The following is a 21,750-nucleotide window of genomic DNA, read 5'->3' as shown; positions in this document are numbered from 1 at the left end:
TGCCATGAGTTAGTGCCTGTGTCATTGCATGAGTACATGGGTACTGAGTGGATGATTAGAGTACTGCAAGGAGAGTGCATGATGAATTTATAAGTGCTTGGGTTTTGGCGGAGTGATTGGATAAGTACATGATGCTGGATGGGTGATTTGAGGAGTGCATGGGTAGTGACAGGGATTTCTGGAGTGCATGGGTACAACCTGGGTAATTGGAAGAGTGAATCAGTACTGTGTAGGTGGTTAGAGATCTACATGGGTAGTGCACAGGGGATTGTAGCAGTGCATGTGTTAGTGCCTGGGTCATTCCATGAGTACATGGGTACTGACTGGAAGATTAGAGTACTGCAAGTAGAGTGCACAGTGAATTTATCAGTGCTTGGGTTTTGGTGGAGTGATTGGATAAGTGCATGGTGCTGGCTGGGTGATTGAAAGAGTGCATGGGTAGTGACAGGGCAATGGCTGGACTGCATGGGTAGTGCTCAGAGGATTGTAGTAGTGCATGTGTTAGTGTCTGGGTCATTGCATAAGTACATGGGTACTGATTGGATGATTAGAGTGCTGCAAAGAGAGTGCATGGTGAATGTATAAGTGCTTGGGTTTTGGCGGAGTGATTGCATAAGTACACACATGTCACATCAGGCCCGCCCCCTCCCTTCACCACTGTGCAAACGTGCCCCTTGGCAGGTTTTAACTTGGGGGATTAATTCCCCTTGAATCCTTTGGGTCCCTGGGGGCCAACTAGCACACCAGGTACCTCCAGTAAGCACAACAGAGCTGCGTTGCAGAGAGGTGGTCTGAGGCCATGCTCCTTTTTACACCTCGCATGGACCCCCTTCCGAGCCCAATTTCAGCACGGGACATCATCCCCTGGGGAATGGCCATCATTTATTTTTTATTTTTTTTAAATGTAGGAGGGGGGCTGCGTGGCCCCCCTTCTGAGGCTTCTATTACCCCCAGGGACCCCATCCCCCAGGGCTGTCTCTTTTTTTCTTTATTTGATGGAGGGGGGCCGCGTGGCACCCCTCTTAGGCCACTCATGGCCCCAGGGACCCCATCCACCGGGGCCTGGCCTCTCCGTTGGGGACCGTGGGGGGGTCCCCAATCCCCCCACAGTCCTGCCGGCTCCCCGCCTCCTGCTGGAGCCGGCATTGCTATTCCCCATGGGGGGCTGCTAACATGCAGCTCCCCTTGTCGAAAAGCAATGTGGTTTGGATTTTGTAAGCGAGAGCAGGAAACCTGCTCTCGCTTACAAAATCCAAACCAGAGTTTGCTATGACAGGGCGGGAGGCACCCCAGGACACTGCCGGAGCCAGCCCTGGGGGGTGGCAGTCCCCAGGGCCATGGAGGGCTCCAGGAGTGGGGCTGCGTGGCCCCCCTCCCAATGTGATAGAAGCCCCGGGGAGGTAGTGGTCCCCGGGGCTCGGGGGTCCGTAACGGACCCCCGCATTTGAATATTAGTGCCCTGGGGAGGTGGCGGTCCCCGGGGTGTGTGGGGGGCTCGAGCCCCCCACACAGGTGTATGTTTTTTTTAAAAGCCCCAGGGGGTGGCGGTAACCGGGGCAGCGGGGGGCCGTGTGCCCCCCTGCAAATAATTAATAAAAGCCCCGGGGGTTGGCAATCCCCGGGGCGGCCTTGGAGACGCCCCACACATTAAAAAAGAAGCCTCGGGGGTGGCGGTCCCTGGGGCTGCTGGGGGGCTGCGTGCCCCCCCCCCCCCCGCAACTCAGAAATCTTGCTCCGGGGAGGTAGTAGTCCCCAGGGCAGTGTGGGGAATTGGGGCCCCCACACATATTTTTCAGTGCCCCCGGGACCTGGCCCACCCGGGGGCTTAAATACAACTCCTGCGCTTCGTTTTGTAAAAATTTTCTTGGCTGGATTCGCGCACTCAGCGCGAATTCGGCTGATTTGTTTAAAAAAAAAAAGCAGGCCTAGGGGGCAGGATGTTTCTACCCTGCCCCCTTTTCTTTTTTTTCACCTTTTTTTTTCTGTTTTCTTGTGACTTGGTTCTACCGAGTCACAAGATGGCTGCCAACACTTTCTGGTTTGGAGTGTTAATTTTGTGAGTGAGGGCAGTATTTTTTCACTAAGCACATGACACCTCTCTCTAAGAGAATCATACACACTACTCCTCCCTGTTTGTGTTACAGTTGTGATTGGGGGAACTGGAGTAGTGGTTGTGTTTTGCCTCTGCCCCACTTGTGTGTTAGAAAAGGATGAAGCATGTTACATTACGTGAGTGAGCCTACCTAGTCCAATTCACCTACTAAAGTAACACTTTAAAAGCATGTCTCGGTTAGGCCTGAGCGGAGTTTTGGGAGTTCCGCTACGCAGATTTACACAAAGTGACCAAAAAACTCCGCTGCACTATGCCGAGTTTCACACGCAATGGAGTGCGTTAGGGAGTGCCGTTCACCCTGTTTTTGGCACCGGGTGTTTGTCCTGCGCTGGGAAATCCGCAAAAACAGCACCATGCACAGCACAAGAGGGCACTGCGTCTTTCTGCCGCTTGAGCAAAGGTTGTACTTGAGCGGCAGCTTCCTCAGTGCCAACAGATGGTTTCTCAACGTGTGCGGTTGTGACAATCTTCGAACGCCTGCGCTGAGGAATCTCACTGGGAGGTGCTCTAGTGTTGGATTTTCCTCACTTGCACTTGCCAACTTAACGTTGACGAGCAAGAAAAAAACTCCGCCTTGTGGAGTTGAGTTTTTCGGGACTCCGTGGAGTGCAGCAAACTCTGTGAACGGAGCATAGTTAACCTTCCTGGCCTAGTCTCAGGCCCATTACTGCACCCTGTACTGAAATTTTGATATGGCAAAATAAACCCTTTTCTAGACCTAGACCTTCCTTTTTAATACTTATAAGTCCTCTCTAAAGTATGCTATAAAGGCTCGTAGGGAAGGAGGGTGCATTGTATTTAAAAAGTAAGACGTGTACTTTGAGTTTTACATATCCTAGCAGTGGAAAACTCCTAAAATCATTTTTCACTGTTGTAACGTCAGTCTCTTTCATTGACTTACACTGGGCTACCATATTACATTTAATAAGTGATATCTTTAGGTTAGAAACAAATAGAAATGTGCTGTTCATGCTCACACAAATTGTACCTTACAATCCTCTTTAATTTTAAAGTAAGATTTGGGTCATAGTTCTGAAAATGTGCTTTTTGAAGGTTTGCCTTTTCTTGTCTGTGCCTTCTGCCAGTGACCTGGGCCCCATGACTGTGAATGGCTCTGCTGTTGGGGTTTGTGTATTTCTTTCATACAGTTACACAATGTGGGCTTAGGTATGGGCCATCCTGACAGGATGACTGGGGAGGGGCCTCACCCACCCCACTTACACTTCAAACAGATTGCCTTCTGAACACACAAAGGAACCTAACATCAGGTCTGCCCTGCCTTTTGTCACCCCCCCCCCCACACCCACACCCAGACAGTTTGGAGCCTTGGCAGGGGAAAGGGAAGAACTTTTTAGAACCATATGATGGGGTAGGACAGGGATTCCCCCACACAAAGTTTGGCTTAGGTAAACATATTGTACTTCTGGAGCCATGCTGCAAGAGGCTTACCTTCTTCCCACAACCCCAGAAGTGACTCCAAAGGTTAGTTGGCTGTCCTCCTGTTTGAGTTGCAGGGACACAACCAGCTTTCATAGGCCTTTTCTTGATTTCCAGCTGACCAGTCCCAACTGGACCTGATCTGACCTGGTCCCCTCTGCTGGCCTCTATGGGAGTGAGTCATGACCCCTAAGGTCCTAGATGGCTTCACCAGATTCAACCCCTAGCAGTACTTGGTCAACAGCTTCACTGGAATCGACACCCGGCAGCATCTGAGTAACGCCGATCACCCTAGTCAGTGGTTACACCGGACCAGACACTGAGCAATCTCCAATCAACTCCGAGACCTCATGCTGTGGCTCCCTGCAGTCGATAAGCCCTACCTTGGATCCAGTCAGCTACCTAACCCCTATGAAGGCTTTCCAGCTCTATAAAAGATTTTTTGTGAGAAAGTAAATTTGTGATCTGGATGTACCTGGTCTTTTTTATCTGATCCATGAGCCATCTCTGTCAACCTTAAATATTGCCCTTGTCCCAGTGCAACCATTTGCCTGCAGTTGTCATTTAGTGCTTGTTAGCGGTGTTTCTAATTGCAAACCTCGAAATTTCATAACTCTGGTTCTACTAACTGTTCTTTATTTTTGTTACATTTTATTTATTAAACTACTAATTTTGTAAATTGGTTTGGGATTTTTCTCGGATTATGTCCTCACTCTATCACTGTTTGAGTATTACATAAATACTTTACACATTGCCTCCAAGTTAAGCCTGGCTGTTCTATGCCCTAGCTGTCAGGGGGTTGATCACCGGTTTGTTCAAAAACATTTGTAGGCCACCTTAGCCAGGATTGTGATTATTAGTTGAGGTGGGTTTTCATCTCTCTTGCCTAATACTTACATTTCTTCCAATAATGTTGCCATGGACTATAACAGAAATACAGCAGTGCCAGGGCACCACAAGCTACAACCGGTGCATTTTCTATAACTTCACTACTCCGGTAGACACACAATGGAGCGTATGCACATCTTTTCTGGACTGCAGCACACCTCATAGCAATATCCAACCCTCCTTAGTTATGGTCTGTTGCCACAAAGCTATTCCTGAACTTGAATCCACATGTAACTCTGCCGACTCAAATCACTCCACAAATCCCTTTATTCCTTAATGTTGTGACCGACCTTTAACCAGTACCAAACGAACCTTGTAAACGTTTATCTTTGAGAAATTGTGGCCTCATCATTGTTTTGAAATTAAAAACGATAAAATGTCCAAACCAAGTTAGTTTTGAGGAATAACTTTCGTGAAGAGCAGTGAGTGACACTAAAATTAAGAAAAATCAAAGACATTATATTATAAGAAGCAATCAATTGAGAATCATACAAAAAGGGGCTTGTTGGAATACTATAGAAAATTTAAAAAACGTGCACAGGCCCTTACCTGTACCCTGATTAATGTGCTTGCAATTCAAAAACAAAGTTGTTTTAATATATTTAGATTCCTTAAAATATTACATAACTGGGAATAGTTCTCTGAGCCTTGCTGGGAGATTTAATTGTTCTTCTGCCACAACTGTCATATTAAATATCCTGGCACACACACACAGTAGGCAGGGAGATTAGCTTACCCTGGTAAAGGAAGAAGGTGGGTTGAAATCTACACAGCTGTCTATAACCCCTCAGCTTGGAGAATGTACCTCCTTGCAACAAAGGAAAGACAGTCAGAACTGGTTGCTATCACCATCACTTGATCTCTCATGCAAAGCATAGGAATATCGGGAAAGTGAAAAGAAGCATTCTCCCCCACCCAGCACCAGGAGCAAAGTGCCAGGAGGCAGGGAGACTGCGGATAAGCTTGCAGTAGCACCTACAGTCAAATAACCCAGCCAGTTGAAAAGTAAAGCATCAGAAAAGTAAACAATATGGATACAAGTTGTGGTGGCATCACACAGAAACGAGCATTGCCAAAGCCAACTGGTCTGGCCTTTCAGATAGCTACATTGCCTCCAATAATAAGTAGCTATCTGTCCTGAGGCAGATGAAACAGCGTGAAGTTTTTAACAAGACTGCATCCCTCCAAAAATTTTCAAAATGTCCCTCTCAAGTAAGAAGGAACTACTAAACAATTCTGGCACAATGCTGCAATATCTCACTAAATATCCCTTTTTAGTAAGATGTGACTGCTTCAAATGTCCTTCACAATGTTTAGGGGGCTGTGGCTTCAACATGAAAATGTACATATCTACTTTTGCTCCTTTAATAAATTGTACTTAATTTCAATAGGATAAGTAAGTATGCCAATGCTGGTATATTCAGTTGAATCAATGTTATAACTGTTAATAAATGTCTTGCTTAATATGGAGTATTTGTGAAGACAATCTTGTTCTAGAAGTCACTAGTTAAGTCAAGTGCCTTCAACTCTATTGTTGGGAAGCGATTTCTTTTGAGTGCCACTATATTTATATCCCAGCAAAATCCCCTGTGCCTTATGCTATGGGCTGTGGTAGGAAGAACTAAAAAACAAGTCGATAGATAAAAGCATTTAGTCGTTACTAGATGTCCCTCTCGAGACAGATTTTAAATCCTCAAAACGTTTTCCCAGAGTTGCAGTTTCTCAAGGTGTTATTAGAGCATACTCTTAAACCAGATGCAAAAGCATTGAAATTCTTTCATGAAGAAGCTGTTTCACAAGTCGTTACCTGATATCCCTCCTGAGTCAAATGCAAACAGATTGAAATTCTTAAATGACGCTGCAGTTCCACAAGTCATTACTAGGTATCCCTCACAAGTCACATATAAGCATTGGAATTCTTTCATGAAGTCGCAGTTCCACTAGCTGTTACCAGGTGTCCCTCTCAAGTCAAACGCAAAAGCATTGAAATTCTAAAATGAACCTGCAGTTCACAGGTTGTTAATAGAGGTCCTGCTTAATTCCAATGCAACTGCTTCCCAGGACCTGCACTACACTAAGGGGGTGTGGGTTTAATACAAAAATAGCATAAACACTTTTGCTTTTTAATAATTTGTGCTTGTTGTCCATAGTATTAATTATTTACAAAAGTTGGATCATAATATTGAGTCAAAATTACAGTGAGATTATTCTGTTGATGTTTACTGTTAGAAATGGGATCTCTGGTTGGCCAAGGCGTGCGCCAAAGCCAGACAGAGACCACCACTCTAATCAGGGCAAGGGAGTTACATGCCAAAGATAACCCCTGCTCACCCGCTTGGTAGCTTGGCACGAGCAGTCCGGCTTATCCCGGAGGCCATGTGTAAAGCGTTTGAGCAACACACACACACAGCAGCAACACACTAGGCACACCACAAAAGGAACTCCACACAAGGTTATATCAAAAATACCCTTTGAATTATCATAAAACACATAAGATGGTAATCACACAATCAACACTGTGCCAACTGGCACTGGGCAATATTTACAGGGGACTATATACACGTGACAGGGCCACATGGACCGCTGTCAGAATCATCACTTAGTAGAAATAGTAAAAGTAAGATTTATCATAAACGTAGAACACAACCAGTAATTGTAGCACAAATAGGAAATGTAGAGCACAACCAGTAACTACTGGTGAGATTAGGAACTTAGCATTAGATCCTGCAACAGAAATCACCTAGTGCAGTAAGCATCATATTTTGCCTAAAGCACATTCTGCGCCAATCTCATGGGTATAAATCACATTAGGTAATTAACTACATTAGGCCCAAACCTCATTAGCATTCCGCAATAGGCATCACGGCAGGCATTACAAGCATAAATACATTATGCAATAGGCATAAATCATGAGCACAAACACCATTGTCACATCAGGCCCCTCTTATGCACAACCATCACAGCTGCTGAGAACAACCAGTAATGACTGGTAATAGGGCATTACACTTAGCACTTCACAATATGCCCAAGCACCATGAGCAGCAGAAACGAATAGCACACCGCCCACAGGGTTACTGTCCCAAAGTCAGTGTTCCCCGAGCGGGGGCCCTGTCCTAGGCTCGCCCGCAGTGCCACTTCAATTTGAACTTGCCCCCAATAGTGCTAGCACCACTGTGCCTGGGGGGAGCCCCACTCTTGGGCCCTAGACACCAAAGTTGCCCCCACGTTGCAGCTGCCCTCTACGGCGGCGCAGCTGAGGACACCAAACTGGAATTCCACGTGACTAGTCAACCCGGAGCCCCTGCGGGGACTACTCCGGGGATGCGGGGAATGTGACCCAAATATCCCCAAGATGCAGTTTCCCGCAATGGCTACGCAACTGTGAGGGGCTGGAAGCACTTCACGATGCAGCTGCCCGCTGTCAGATGGGGCACCTGGAAAGCACAAATAAGCCCTGGCACAGGGGGCAGGCACTGCCACTGTGCCCCGACACCCCCCAACCACCGAAGACTGAGCCCCACTCACCGGGCTCTCTGCTGCAACGTCTCCGCTCTCTCCTCTGCAGGTAGCACTTCTCTCGTGGCGCGGGGCTGGGGCAGGCACGGCGCGTCTGCCGCCTCTCCCGGTCGCGCTGTGGCTGCCAGCGGGACTCCCTCTTCCCCACGGGGGTCCCGCCTGAAAGATCTCTCGGTTGCGTCATGCCTCACTGCACTGGCCGGCTCTCCCCTTCACCCGGGCCCCCTCCTTGGACTCGGGACTTCTCAATGGGGCGCGTGGAGGTGGGGTAGGCTCCCGTCCTCTCCAGCACGCCCCGGCGTGGGGTAGGCTCCCGCCCGGGTTTCTCAAAGCCCCTCATGCTTCCGTCTTGCGTCACGCGGCCCCGCCGACAACCAGGCAGGGCCGCCTGGCTTCCGGGTCGTTTCTGCAGCGGTCCGTCAACTTTCCTTCCCGCGAATCGAGTCGGCGGCGGGGTGGGCACCCGCCAATAATTAAATTCCCAGTGCAGGGTGGGCACCCACTGATAAGTCAATCCCAGAGGCGGCAAGAACGCGGGGTAGGCTCCCGCCCTTCTACAAGTACGGAGGAATCCCTACGCCGGGGATTCCCTCCCAAAGAAGTGCAGCTCTGTGCTGCAAAGCCCCCACACGCTCCATTTCTCCTGGGAGCCAGAAAATGGAGGGCTCTTCAGAAATAAAAATAAAGCGCTTACAAGGCGCTAGAGTGTAAGTCCAGGGGGGCAAAGGCTGGGCCCAGGCAGGCCAGCACACAGGGCCCTCCAGCAGGGAGGCAGTCCCTTGTGGCGGTTCCTCCTGGAGCCCGGTAGCAGCAGGCCTCCCTCAAGTCAGGAGAACAACACAGACATGGGGTCACAGCCCCTATATTTATACCAACATTTCCTTTGTGTGTAGGCACAGGGCTGGGGGAAAACCAGATGCAACTGGTTCAGGGGGGATTTGGAGTACTCTGTTTACCCAGCTCCTCTTCCCCTTTGTCTGGTGGGGGCTCAGTGATCAGACACACCACAGGGGGTGGAGCCAGCATTGTGTAGGGAAGGCACATCCCTATTCAGGTCCCAGGTGCAACTCCTCCCTCCCATCTAGTTGCAGATCTCTCTATTCACCACTGGGCTGACTCACCCTGGAGCCACCCATACCATCCAGCTCCTGTCACTCACAAGCCAGACATGCAATTCTGTCACGGGGACCACCCGGACTCCGTACTGGAAGGAGGAGAATGGTGGTCCCCTCCTGAACTGACCAGTGACTTGTTTTGTGTCCCTCAGGACGACCCGTGGCCAGCAGAGACGTCAGACGGCACTAGCACGGAACACTGTGCCTTTAATTGGGACGTCTTCCAGGATAGCCCCGCCCTCTACTCCACCGTAGACGGCCAGTCGCCAATAAGAACCCGCGAGAAGAAGACAGTGGTGTGTGACGACACCGGAGGACGGAAGGAGACAGAGCACGACGGTGAACCGGAGGAAGAAGACGGGACAGAGCGAAGCGAAGGACCGAAGAGGAGCAGAGGACGCGAGGAGGAACCGAGGCCGGAGGCAGGAGACCGCGGCATTCACGCTCCGCCGAGCCACGCCCCAGGAGGAGGTGCGTGGCTATCCCAGGTACGGGATCGCTTCACGGGTTGGGTCGGGAGGCGGGAGAGGAGAGAGCGCCACTGAACGCCGCCGCTTACCGCCGTACCTAGTACTGCACGTCCACCCTTTCACTCACCCCCTTCACGACCGTTCGTTGGAGAGCACCTTATCACGAGTCTATTACCCTCACTCCCCTCCCTTATACAGCGTGATAAACAGAACACTCGTTCCTAACAGCCACCTCTCCTTCTTTCTTTCCATTGGCACGGCGAGAGCCCTCCTTACGGGAAACCGGGAGAAGAAAGAAGAGGGACGCTAGCCCACGAGGACCAAGAACAGCGCCCCGACCCTGACATCCTACCACCGAGGGAAAACCCATCACGAACTTTATTGTGAACCTTCAATAAAACGCCTCACCCCATCCTCCCGTGTTCGTGTCCTCTGTGCGACCCGCTTACAGTGGTGGAGAATGCGGGCATAGAGGACCCATCTGTACACAGAAGATGGATGCGTTGATTCAACACATGATCAAGGGGCAGGAGAAGCTGGAATGGGCCGTCGAACGACAGATGACCTCCGCCAGCGCGGATCGGGAGGTCTTTAAGGATACCATTGCAGCACAGTTGGAGGGGCTACATAAGGCGGTAACCGATCCCCTCACCGGCTCCGGACTCGCGACAAGGTCCAGTCACCCCACCCCAGCCGGGATATCCTTGCAGAAATATGTGTCTGGGGACGACCCGGACGCTTTTCTTACGAACTTCGAGAGGGTCGCCAGGGCATGCAGCTGGCCGCTGGAGAAATGGCCCTTCTTTCTGGCCCCTCTCTTGACTGGAGAGGCCCAAGCAGCCTATCAGGTGGCAAACGCTACCGGAGACGCTCCCTATGGTTCCATCAAGACCCTCATATTGGACCATCTGGGCCTTGATGCAGAGGCCTACCGGGTACGATTCAGAAGGGAGAAGGGGGCGCCCGGGGAAAACCCAAAGACCTTGTATTTCCGGCTGAAGATGGCGGCCGACAAGTGGCTGAGCCCGGGTACTAGCACAAAGGAGGAGATCATGGAGAAGATCTACCTAGAACAGTACCTGGACGCTTTACCCTATCACACCCAAAGGTGGCTGCGGCAGCACACGCATCTTACCGCTGAACAAGCGGTAGAGATGGCCACGACGTTCTCCAGGGCCCAACCGAAGGGGTATGTAGGGGAACCAGAGAGACAGCGACCCCCGGCCCTACGCTCGGATAAGAAACCCAGAATCCTGGAGCAACCAAAGGTCAGGCCCCAGCGGTATGAAGTCCCCGTCCTGAAGGGCCCACAGTGTTTCGACTGCGGAGAGTGGGGACATATCGCCCGAGCCTGCCCCAAGAAACGACACACAGAAGAGCCCATGGAAGTGGGATATGTGCCCAAATCGATCCTCTACACCGCTGAAATGGGGTCCGCATATCACGTCCAGGTACAGGTAAACGGGACCCCCCTCCAGGCCCTCCTAGATTCAGGGTGTAGGCAATCAGTTATCCAAAGTATGTGGGTGTCCCCGGAGCAGATAGTACCGGACTCCTCGGTCCACATTCGCTGCGTCCATGGGGATGTCAAACCTTACCCCGTGGCCAACATTCCAGTAATTCATCCCTCGGGGGTCCATCGCCCGGTACGAGTTGGGGTCCTTGATAACCTCCCGGAGGACCTCATCATTGGAACCGATAACCCAGCGTTCCAAGATATGTTTCGCCTAGCCTTAAGCGAGGACCAGGGGGGGAGGACGCACCAAGGCAAGAGGGTCCCCACAGCGCCTGCCCTGATAACCCCCACACCCTGGGTGTTGGACCGCAGCTTTCGGTTCGCCCAAGCCAACGACACTACACTCTTTAATGCCTGGGAACAAGCTCACAGTGCACCCGAACGAGTTCCCTATACCTATCCCCGCTTCCTGATAACAAACGATTTGCTATATCGCCAGGGAGGTCCCTCTGAGCCCCATCAGCTATTGGTACCCCTATCCTTCAGGGAGCAGATTCTGTTTTTTGCCCATACCCACCTCACGGCAGGACATACAGGCTCGGAAAAAACCACGAAAAACATTCTCCGACACTTCTACTGGCCTGGCATCTATAAGGATACCAAAGACCACTGTCAGACCTGTTCGGTCTGTCAACGGAGGAACACACGAATACTACCAGCCGTTCCCCTTCAGCCTCTACCGGTGATTGGAACCCCGTATGAAAGAGTCGGGATGGACCTCATAGGGCCCTTGCCTCGAACAAAAAGGGGTCACACGTTTGTCCTAGTGGTGGTTGACTACGCCACTAGGTTCCCAGAGGCTTTCCCCTTAGGGTCACCCACAACCCGTAACATCGCCGACCGCTTTCTAGAGCTGTTTTCGAGAGTCGGTTTTCCGAAAGAAATTCTCACGGACCAGGGTACCCCGTTTGTGTCTCGCCTAATGAGGGAGGTGTGTCGACTGCTCGACGTCCGTCAGATAAAAACATCAGTCTATCACCCGCAAACGGACGGGTTGGTGGAACGCTATAACGGAACCCTCAAGACCACTCTCAAGAAGATGCTCAGCGTAGAAGGAAGAGAGTGGGACCAGCTACTGCCACTGGCTTTGTACGTCATCAGAAGCCAGGTACAAAGCAGCCTCGGTTGCTCGTCTTTCGAGATGCTTTATGGTCGTCAGCCGAGAAGTCTAATGGACATGACGAAAGAAGCCTGGGAAAGTGAAGAGAAGGTGGAGACCCGAGAGATGCTGGAGTACACCCAGGGCCTACAATCCAAACTAGGGAAGCTCCGTGATTTGGCCTATTCCAACCTGGAGAAACAGCAAGGTAAACAGGCGTCTTTCTACAATAGAGGGAAGAAATGGAGGACTTTAGCTGTCAATGACTGGGCGTTAGTGATGCTACCGATCGCTTCCCAGAAATTTCAGAAAGAGTGGAAGGGTCCATATAAAGTTATCGAGACCATAGGGAAAACCACCTACAAATTGCAGATCACCCCCCGGAGGACCCAAGTGTGTCATATCAACATGCTAAAGAAGTGGATAGGGCCACCCCCCCGATCCACCAACCTAACGGTACCCACGCAACAGAAAGAGTCGGAGACTCTTCACCAGCTGGTCATCAACAACGAGATAGGCACAGACAAGGCCCAGGACTTGAGGGAAGTCTTACAGCTCCACGCCTCGCTCTTTTCCAATATTCCTGGAAGAACTCACCTAACAGAACACCGAATCGAAACCAAGCCCGGGGCGATCATCAAACAAAGGCCATATCGAATCCCCGCCGCTCGTAGAGAAGCGATACGACAAGAGGTCCAGGATATGTTGCAACTGGGGGTGATACGTCCCTCCCGCAGTGAGTGGTCGTCGCCAATAGTTATGGTGCCAAAACCGGACGGAAGCGTCCGCTTCTGTATGGATTTCCGGGCTCTCAACACCATCTCAACCTTCGACGCCTACCCCATGCCTCGAATTGACGAGTTAATTGAGAAGTTGGGAGAAGCCGTGTACATCACCACGCTAGACCTAACAAAGGGGTACTGGCAGGTGCCCTTAAGGGAAGAAGACCGCAAGAAGACCGCATTTTCCACCCCGGACGGCCTCTACGAATTTACGGTCCTTCCCTTTGGCCTCCATGGCGCCCCGGCCACCTTTCAGCGCCTAATGAATCACGTCTTACGGGAACATCAGCCCTATTCATCAGCCTATCTAGATGATATCGTGGTCTTTAGCCCTGATTGGAAAACGCACCTGCAACATCTGCGAACTATCTTTTCCCCCTTGCAGGAGGCTGGGTTACACGTCAACGCCAAGAAATCCAGGATCGCCTTCCAGAAAGTGAACTATCTGGGATATGTACTGGGTCATGGTCTCATAGCCCCCCAGACCGAGAAGGTAAAGGCGATTCACAACACCCCTTTCCCCTCTACGAAAAAGGAAATGAGGGCGTTCTTAGGCCTGATCGGCTACTACAGGCGTTTCATCCCTAACTTTTCAGAGCAGGCTGCCCCCTTAACTGATACCCTTCTGAAGAACGTAAAACCCCATGTCTTCCAAACCCCCTCCCCCGAAATGAGAGAAGCCTTTCGGACCTTGAAAGACATAATCACCTCCAGCCCTGTGTTGTCCTCTCCTGATTTTACCAGGCCATTTATCCTACATACGGACGCCTCTAATCACGGCCTGGGGGCGGTCCTATCCCAGGTAGCGGCCGATGGTATTGAGCACCCCCTGCTTTACATCAGCCGCAAGCTGTTCCCCAGGGAGATGAGATACCCCACGATTGAGCGGGAATGCCTCGCTATTAGATGGGCCGTAGACAAGCTCAGATATTACCTGGAGGGGGGGCACTTCACCTTATATACTGATCACGCCCCTCTGCAATGGATGAGCCAGAACATCTCGAACAACCCCAGGGTGCTTCGCTGGTTTCTCACCCTCCAGCCCTTTTCTTTCACCTTAAAACATAGGAAGGGGGCTGAAAACGCTAGCGCTGACTATCTCTCTCGGACTTCCCCTCTCCCCGAGCGGGAGAATCCAGGGGTGGAGGAGTGTCACGGGGACCACCCGGACTCCGTACTGGAAGGAGGAGAATGGTGGTCCACTCCTGAACTGACCAGTGACTTGTTTTGTGTCCCTCAGGACGACCCGTGGCCAGCAGAGACGTCAGACGGCACTAGCACGGAACACTGTGCCTTTAATTGGGACGTCTTCCAGGATAGCCCCGCCCTCTACTCCACCGTAGACGGCCAGTCGCCAATAAGAACCCGCGAGAAGAAGACAGTGGTGTGTGACGACACCGGAGGACGGAAGGAGACAGAGCACGACGGTGAACCGGAGGAAGAAGACGGGACAGAGCGAAGCGAAGGACCGAAGAGGAGCAGAGGACGCGAGGAGGAACCGAGGCCGGAGGCAGGAGACCGCGGCATTCACGCTCCGCCGAGCCACGCCCCAGGAGGAGGTGCGTGGCTATCCCAGGTACGGGATCGCTTCACGGGTTGGGTCGGGAGGCGGGAGAGGAGAGAGCGCCACTGAACGCCGCCGCTTACCGCCGTACCTAGTACTGCACGTCCACCCTTTCACTCACCCCCTTCACGACCGTTCGTTGGAGAGCACCTTATCACGAGTCTATTACCCTCACTCCCCTCCCTTATACAGCGTGATAAACAGAACACTCGTTCCTAACAGCCACCTCTCCTTCTTTCTTTCCATTGGCACGGCGAGAGCCCTCCTTACGGGAAACCGGGAGAAGAAAGAAGAGGGACGCTAGCCCACGAGGACCAAGAACAGCGCCCCGACCCTGACATCCTACCACCGAGGGAAAACCCATCACGAACTTTATTGTGAACCTTCAATAAAACGCCTCACCCCATCCTCCCGTGTTCGTGTCCTCTGTGCGACCCGCTTACAAATTCACATCAGGCAGGCAGACACATAGCACGCAGAAATGCCAACTTCTAAAAGTGGCATTTCTCCACCAGTCACCATAAATCTGCGCACACCATTGCGCAGCATTTATTCTCACGAGTTCATACATACTAAACTTGCCCCTGCACTCCTCCTATACTAAGAATTACCATGGACACACATATCCCCAATGCATTCCTATGGGAGGGCAGGCCAATCTCACCACACTCACTCAGAGCACGCACGCACTTTACACTGGGTCATAGCGGTAAAGTGCCCAGAGGCCTAAAACCACCAACACTACACAGAAAAAAGGCTAGCAGACAGGCAAAAAGTTTAGGGATGACCCTGCCCAAAGGGCCAAGTCCAACATTTACCTTATACTGGGGTGTGAGGGAGTATTATTTGAGTGACTTGTCAAAATACCAATGATGAAAAAGTGTTTGTTGGAAGCGCCTCTATATGTAGGCATGTATGCATTTATGTATGCATTGTTGGTCAAACTTGAGGCTGGTAAAACAGTTAAAGCTGTCTTGGAGCCAGACCAAAAAAGTTTTTGGGGACAGTAGCACACCATCATGACCTTCCAGGATAATAATTTTCATGTTTTTGTCGGTGATCCCTTAGTAATAGGGAGCACCCACTTTATGTTGCCTATGTTACTCTATTATAGAGGAAGAAAGTGCACACATTACATCTTCTATCTGTAAGAATCCTTGGACCTAAGAGAAGCGGGGCTCTCTTTAATCTACACCTGGGCTGAGCTTTTGTGAAGTCCATGGGAGTAGTGGACCCTTCGGTCCTAAGTTGTTGCTAGGTAACCTTGTTTTAAAAAGGGAATTGTTTGATGAAAAGTTAACACCAATAAGTAAACTTTATTGATGGTGCCTGACCGATGTTATTTCTGCTTGGTGAGCAACAGGCTCTATCATTCTAAAGATTAGAACCTGTACTACCGAAGGCAGTAGGAGTGAGTTTGATTGCGAACATCTTGAAAAAGCCAGTAGGTCTGAACTTTTAATAGTGTAAATCCATGTATGTTTATCTATAAGCACATGTTTTAGAGTGTAGGGTCTCCTAGTTCATCACTGTTTAAAGCTGCTTTAAAAAAAAACAGTCTAATTTAGATTTAGAGGGTCACTTGCATACTACACCCTTTATTTCAGCTATGTGAAATGTACCTGGTCCGTTTGCAAAGGTCTTTAGAATGTTGCAGGAATTCTGCTTGGATGCAAAACTGTGCCTTGGTAGAACAGGACTTCAGAATGTAGGGACTGAGTCTCTCTAGCATGTCAGTACCTATAGGCCCAAATCCAACTACCTCACAGGTCCTCACCTGAACTAACCTTTCCAGAGTGGAAGGTGATTTTGGCGAACCTAGAACATGAACCTCTAGTCCCCGAGGGAACCATGAATACAGATCATCACCTTTCGTTTCTCACTCATGCATGTCCATAGTAAACAAAGGAGAGTCACGAAGAAAAGTTTCAATACTTTTATTGAAGCTATCGTAGTCTATTTTGAAGAAGGTGTGGTACTTTGAGTAAACCAATGCAACTGAGCAATGTAATCAACATTTCTAGCAGTCTGTATACAATGAATAACCCAACCATGGCAACTAATATTTCTATCTAGGCCTACTCTCACTATGTGAACACAGGGATAAATTGGTGAGCTCTGAGATTAGCAACAGGCCCCATAGCTGGTGTGTGTAGTTAGCTGGTCCGCATCATAGGCTGCTTCTTCTGTTCCAGAACGGGTCTCTGTACTGGAATGCTCTTCCCTGCTCCTTGAGGGGGCGAAACATGGTTTATACGATAAGAACTACTGTGTTAGAACACTGCAGTTGTTCTACCGTGTCATGTCTAAAAACGTTAGAAGGTGTTGCTGACAGGGCACAAGAAAACAGTACACCATGCTGTTCAACCTTGTATGAGATGTTCAGACTGAATCCCAAGAAGAGTCACTGAATAACAAATAATATGTGCTGCGTATTTCTAAAATAATATCATGGTGGAAAACAAATGTATTATGTGAAGAGTAGTTGCGGCCTAAAACAGCTAATACTCACAACTAAGGGAGAACCAAAGTGGTCCCTAAAGGGAAATCACTACAAGAAAGGGTACGGTTCATTTTTCCAGATTTAGTTTTATACATATTTGCAATTTTTTTCTGTAGTATTTAGTTGTATGAAATTACTTGTTCTTTTTAAACGAAAAGCACTGACAATGATGTGGGTGTTTTTTGTGCAATGCTCAGTTCTGAGTTTCTAGGCCACAGTACCTATGAGTTGGCCTGTGTACTGTTCTACCTTCCTAATCTGGGAATTTAAGTGCTTAAAGTGTTACTTAGCGCAATTGGAGGCCTGGAACGTCTGATTGCCCCGAGAACCCGTTGAACCAGATTTCTGACAGCAACCATTGTTTGTTACTTTCTGGATGTGCTGTGCAGGAGCCGAGCCACACACACTATATGCACTCACATATCTAGTTTAACTTGCTTGGCTTTAGGTAGTTTTACTGAAGGTTTTTTTAGTATGCAACATTAAATTAACATACTCTGGCTCATTCATGGTTTTCTGCCTTCTATAAATGTACATGGGCGCATTATCTTGCATTTTTCACACATACCTATACATTTAGCTTACTTTTTGTTTCTTAAATGTATCCCTCATCTCTCCCGAACGCCATGGTAGCATTTGCTTATTTCTTAATGATAGGTTTTGCAGTGTACATGTCAACTTTGTGTTGTTTCAAAGAGTATGAAAATACTCTTCATATTTTGTAATTTATGATTTTCAAGGTAGATCAGGAAGTTGCATGCGGGAATGGTAATACATTTCTCATCATAATCTTTCCTAAACCATTTTCAGACGCAGATCTCCGGTGACGACTGTGGCTTGGAGAAGTTCTGTTTTAGCAACTCCCAAGGATGTAACCCAGCAGATGCGAGCTGTTTTTTCATGTCCCTGGCTCCTTCTAATGGAGGTGGATTTACCTTCCAAATGAGCGCACTTTCTGATGGTTATGTCGCAGTTGGGTTTTCTGATGATAAAGTGATGGTGAGTGCAACTTGTATAAATACACTCAATTATCGTGAACAATGGAATGTGGGTGTGGCTGAATAAAGAAGTCAAGAAGATCTGGAAATATTGTTGAGACAGGGCTCAGTAGAAGAGTGGTTTAACCTGATCGGTTGTAGTGCTGGGACTCAATGTGTTATGGCTTGCTCATGGAATGTCACTGACCAGGTATGCTACTAGTGATGCTCCAATGGGACCATAGTAAGTGGGTGGAATGTTGGGAAGAGAGTGGACAGCTGTTGGGAGAGAAAGAAGCAAGAAGACTGTGCCCGCTGTTGGTGGAATGAAGATCTTGTACTCAGTACTATTGTCCAGTGTACTTTCTTAACATTGGTGATGATTAGGTCTGTGAGGGGCAGGGAACCTTCCATCAACACACACTCCAACAAGCTCTACTACACAGCTGTTGTGAGTTACATGCCACCAGATTTATGTAAGTAACTTGCGCAGCAAATTTTGTGACTGTACAAGTTTTGGGGGAACATTGTGAAATACATAAAACTGTCACTAGGCCGCAACAGGAGGGCAGCCATAATGCTATGCTGGCATGCAGCCATTGTAGAATCATTTAAATGGAATTTGCATGTTGCATGGGTGACCGCGCACCATGGCTAATGTGGAAATGAGTCTTTTTAGGGGCCCACCGGTGCAGGTTCATCCTTATCTGTCCACTGGTCCTTAAACCACCAAAGAAGAAACTGGCACTGAAGCTGAAATATCAAATAACATGTTTATTCATCACTCATGAGTGGGACTACATCAATTCAGAACCTGCAAGAACTGTATGAGGTAGTACCTAGAAGTCACAGAACAAAGACCTTATATACAGCTTTTTCTGCACTGTAAGCATTGAGACTCAAAGGGGAGGTACAGGCATATACAAATATAGGTATTGACAAACATGGTCCGACAGGAATCACTTCGCCAGCAGAGTGGGAGGAGAAACCAAACTGCTTACATCAGTTAAAATAGCCTAACAGTTACACTCGAAGACGGGTGCATTCTAGCAGCTGCAGGCCTTTCTGAGCATACATTGCTCTGGCTCAGTGCTGAAGGAGTTAACTATAGTTGATGACTCAAGCAGAATAGAAAAGCAGGCGCCAGTTAAGACGGAAGAAGCACATGGCTAGCACGTGGCTAACTAATATGGCAGCCACAACCAAAATGGCTTCAGCTCCTGCTAACAGCGATTTCTGTTGATTACCACACTAATGCCACTTACCCGCAGCCAGCACCGTGTGCTAGAGCCGATCAGTGCTCCTGTGACGTTCATGCAGCATGATCGCATTGTTACCAAGTTTCTGGGACATAGGGCAACAGTGAGAGGCATTGTTTGTGTGAGCCAATTTGCATCAACGTCACATTGGTTTGTGGGAGGATAGCTTCAACAACAGTTCCTGATTCAGCTGTGAGGGTTGATGGCAACCAGGAAGTGAAAGTTACCAACATCTCCTGCGCATTTGAAGCGCATTTTGTAAACACAGGCAGTTTTGAGCTGAGGAGCTCGCGGCAGCAAACAAAAAAACAAAAAAACACCCGATGTTCGACGTGCAGGAGGAGAGGAAATTTGTAAGGATGGTGAATTCTGGACACAGAGAAGCAGTCTCATTTAGACAGTAAAAGCGTGAATTTCATGATTTTATTTTATTAGCTTGTTTATTTGACTAGTTACTTTTACTTGTTGTTTTAGTTAATTTCCTTAGTTTATTGTATTAGGTTATTTTGCAAGTGCCATGACATGGCAGTAGTGAACATGTCTCAACCCCTGCATTTCGTTTCAGAATCCGGTGAGCCCATTTTGCCATTGAAAAGGTGGAAGTGCCATTTTGACATATATTTGGTAGCAATTGAGGGAAAAAACTTTGGCGGCAAGGAAGTAGGCTGTGCTGCTGCATACTTTGGACATGAAAGGGCACAACTTCTATGAGAGCCTGGATGAGATTGAAACTGGCACTGGACAAGGTAGTCCAAGAGATATTTTGGAAATGTCTGTCACCGTGCTGGAGAAACACTTTGGTCTACATATAAATGTTGTGATGGAGAGGCACACGTTTTTCATGAGGGCTCAGACTAAAAAACAGGTTAGCCAACCACGTGGCTTCTCTAAAAAAAAAAACTTGCACGGACCTGTGAATTTTGTGAATTGGCGGATTCCCTTATCAGGGATCAATTGGTGATTTGCACAAATGACCTGAGAGTGCAAGAAAAACTGTTAGTAAAGAATCCTTCACTTAAATAAGCCATCGAGATTGTGGAAGGCATGGAACATGCATCTGGTTGGGTCAAGAAAATGTTTGGGAGAGCACATCATTTAGTGGACTGAGTGTCTACATTCCCTGATAAGGTGTCTGCTGACAGGTTGGCAGTTGACAAAGTGCAGAGTAACAATCAAATTCCTCGGAAAACCGTGGGAAGGACTCTAAATTCTAATGATTTACATGTGGCAGCTCTTATCATTAATCGAACAGTCCTAATTGTATTGCCTGGAATGTTGTATGTAGCAGTTGCGGAAAAAGGGGCACTTAGCCCGGGTTTGCAATAGTGAGAAAGTGCACCAGGTGTGGGACATGCCTGATGAGGGTCAGAATGTCATCTTGCATAGGGTGTCTTCCTCCACAGATGTTAAGCAGGTGGAAGTTACAGTTGACAGTGACCATATACCGATGCCTGTGTGTGAAGTAGGAATAGGTGGAAAAACCTCACAGTTTTGGCAGATTCAGGGTCTCTGTTCATGTTAGTGGGGACAAAATTTAGGAGGCTATTTGAGGCAAGAGTGGCATTGCGTTACTACCACCTGACATTAGTCCAGAAGGATACAGAGGGATGAAGATAGACTTCGTAGGCTACACAGTGATGATAATAAATTTCAAAGGGAGGGAGACTGTGGGGAAAATATATGTGGCCAAGAGGGGAGACAATTTGGTGGGGTAGAGGCATGAAAGGGATTTGGGAATTGTCTTGAACCCCAATTCTCCCAATCAGGTTATGATTGTAGCCACCACTGGGGAAGACACTGGCTGGGTGACTGAGTTCCCGGACGTATTCAGTGATAAAGTAGGCCTTCCCAAAGGATTTGAGCATAATTCTTTTTCTTTAAAAAGCCAAGCCAGTTGTGCACAAGGCAAGGAAAATGCCTAACTTTATGATTAAGCCCTTGCAGAAGGCATTAAACACATTTTTGCAAAATGGGGCCATTGAGGAAATAGAGTGCTCGGAGTGGTTGGCCCCAATAGTTCATGCCCCAAAAGACAAAGGGGCCAAGATACGAATGTGCGTGGATCTCAGACATCTCAACCAATATATCTAGGTTGATCATCAACCTCTGCCGAAAATCACAGAGGCTCTTACTACTCTGAAAGAGGCCACAGTGTTAAGTGCTATGGATGTGTCTGCCGCTTACCACCAGGTTATGTTGCATGAGGAAAGCAAACACGAATAGATGTTGGACAGAGCGCTGAAACTTTTCAGATACTAACCCCCAGTCACAGATCTAGGTTCAATCCATCATCCTTCTTTAGCTCACTTTGCCACCTCAGTTCGGACCCAGCTATATGCAAATCAGTCTTGACCCTGTGCCTATTAGGAACAGTCCAGCCCGAACTGCCAAGCCAGGTCTTCCCTGAAGTGGAAACAAGCATCCTGGGACCGGTTTCGGGGTAACACCCCTCATCAGCCAGGCTAGCTTGAATCCACCCTCAATTATTTTGTCACACCTTTTGGAGCATAT

General features: G+C 48.7%; 1 protein-coding gene across 3 annotated transcripts in view; it reads left to right on the top strand.

Moving 5' to 3' along the window:
- Nucleotides 1-21,750, top strand: part of LOC146834526 (ferric reductase 1-like) — a 594,548-nt gene that overhangs the window by 349,770 nt on the left and 223,028 nt on the right. For all 3 annotated transcript variants that reach the window (XM_085601924.1, XM_085601923.1, XM_085601922.1), the window contains one exon: nucleotides 17,814-18,002. In XM_085601924.1, coding sequence (XP_085458050.1) covers nucleotides 17,814-18,002 — 189 coding nt within the window. The remainder of the gene's footprint in view (nucleotides 1-17,813; nucleotides 18,003-21,750) is intronic.

This window comes from Triturus cristatus, chromosome 4_2, assembly GCF_964204655.1.
Source record: "Triturus cristatus chromosome 4_2, aTriCri1.1, whole genome shotgun sequence".
NCBI lineage: Eukaryota > Metazoa > Chordata > Amphibia > Caudata > Salamandridae > Triturus > Triturus cristatus.
This window is presented reverse-complemented; position numbering and strand designations above follow the sequence as displayed.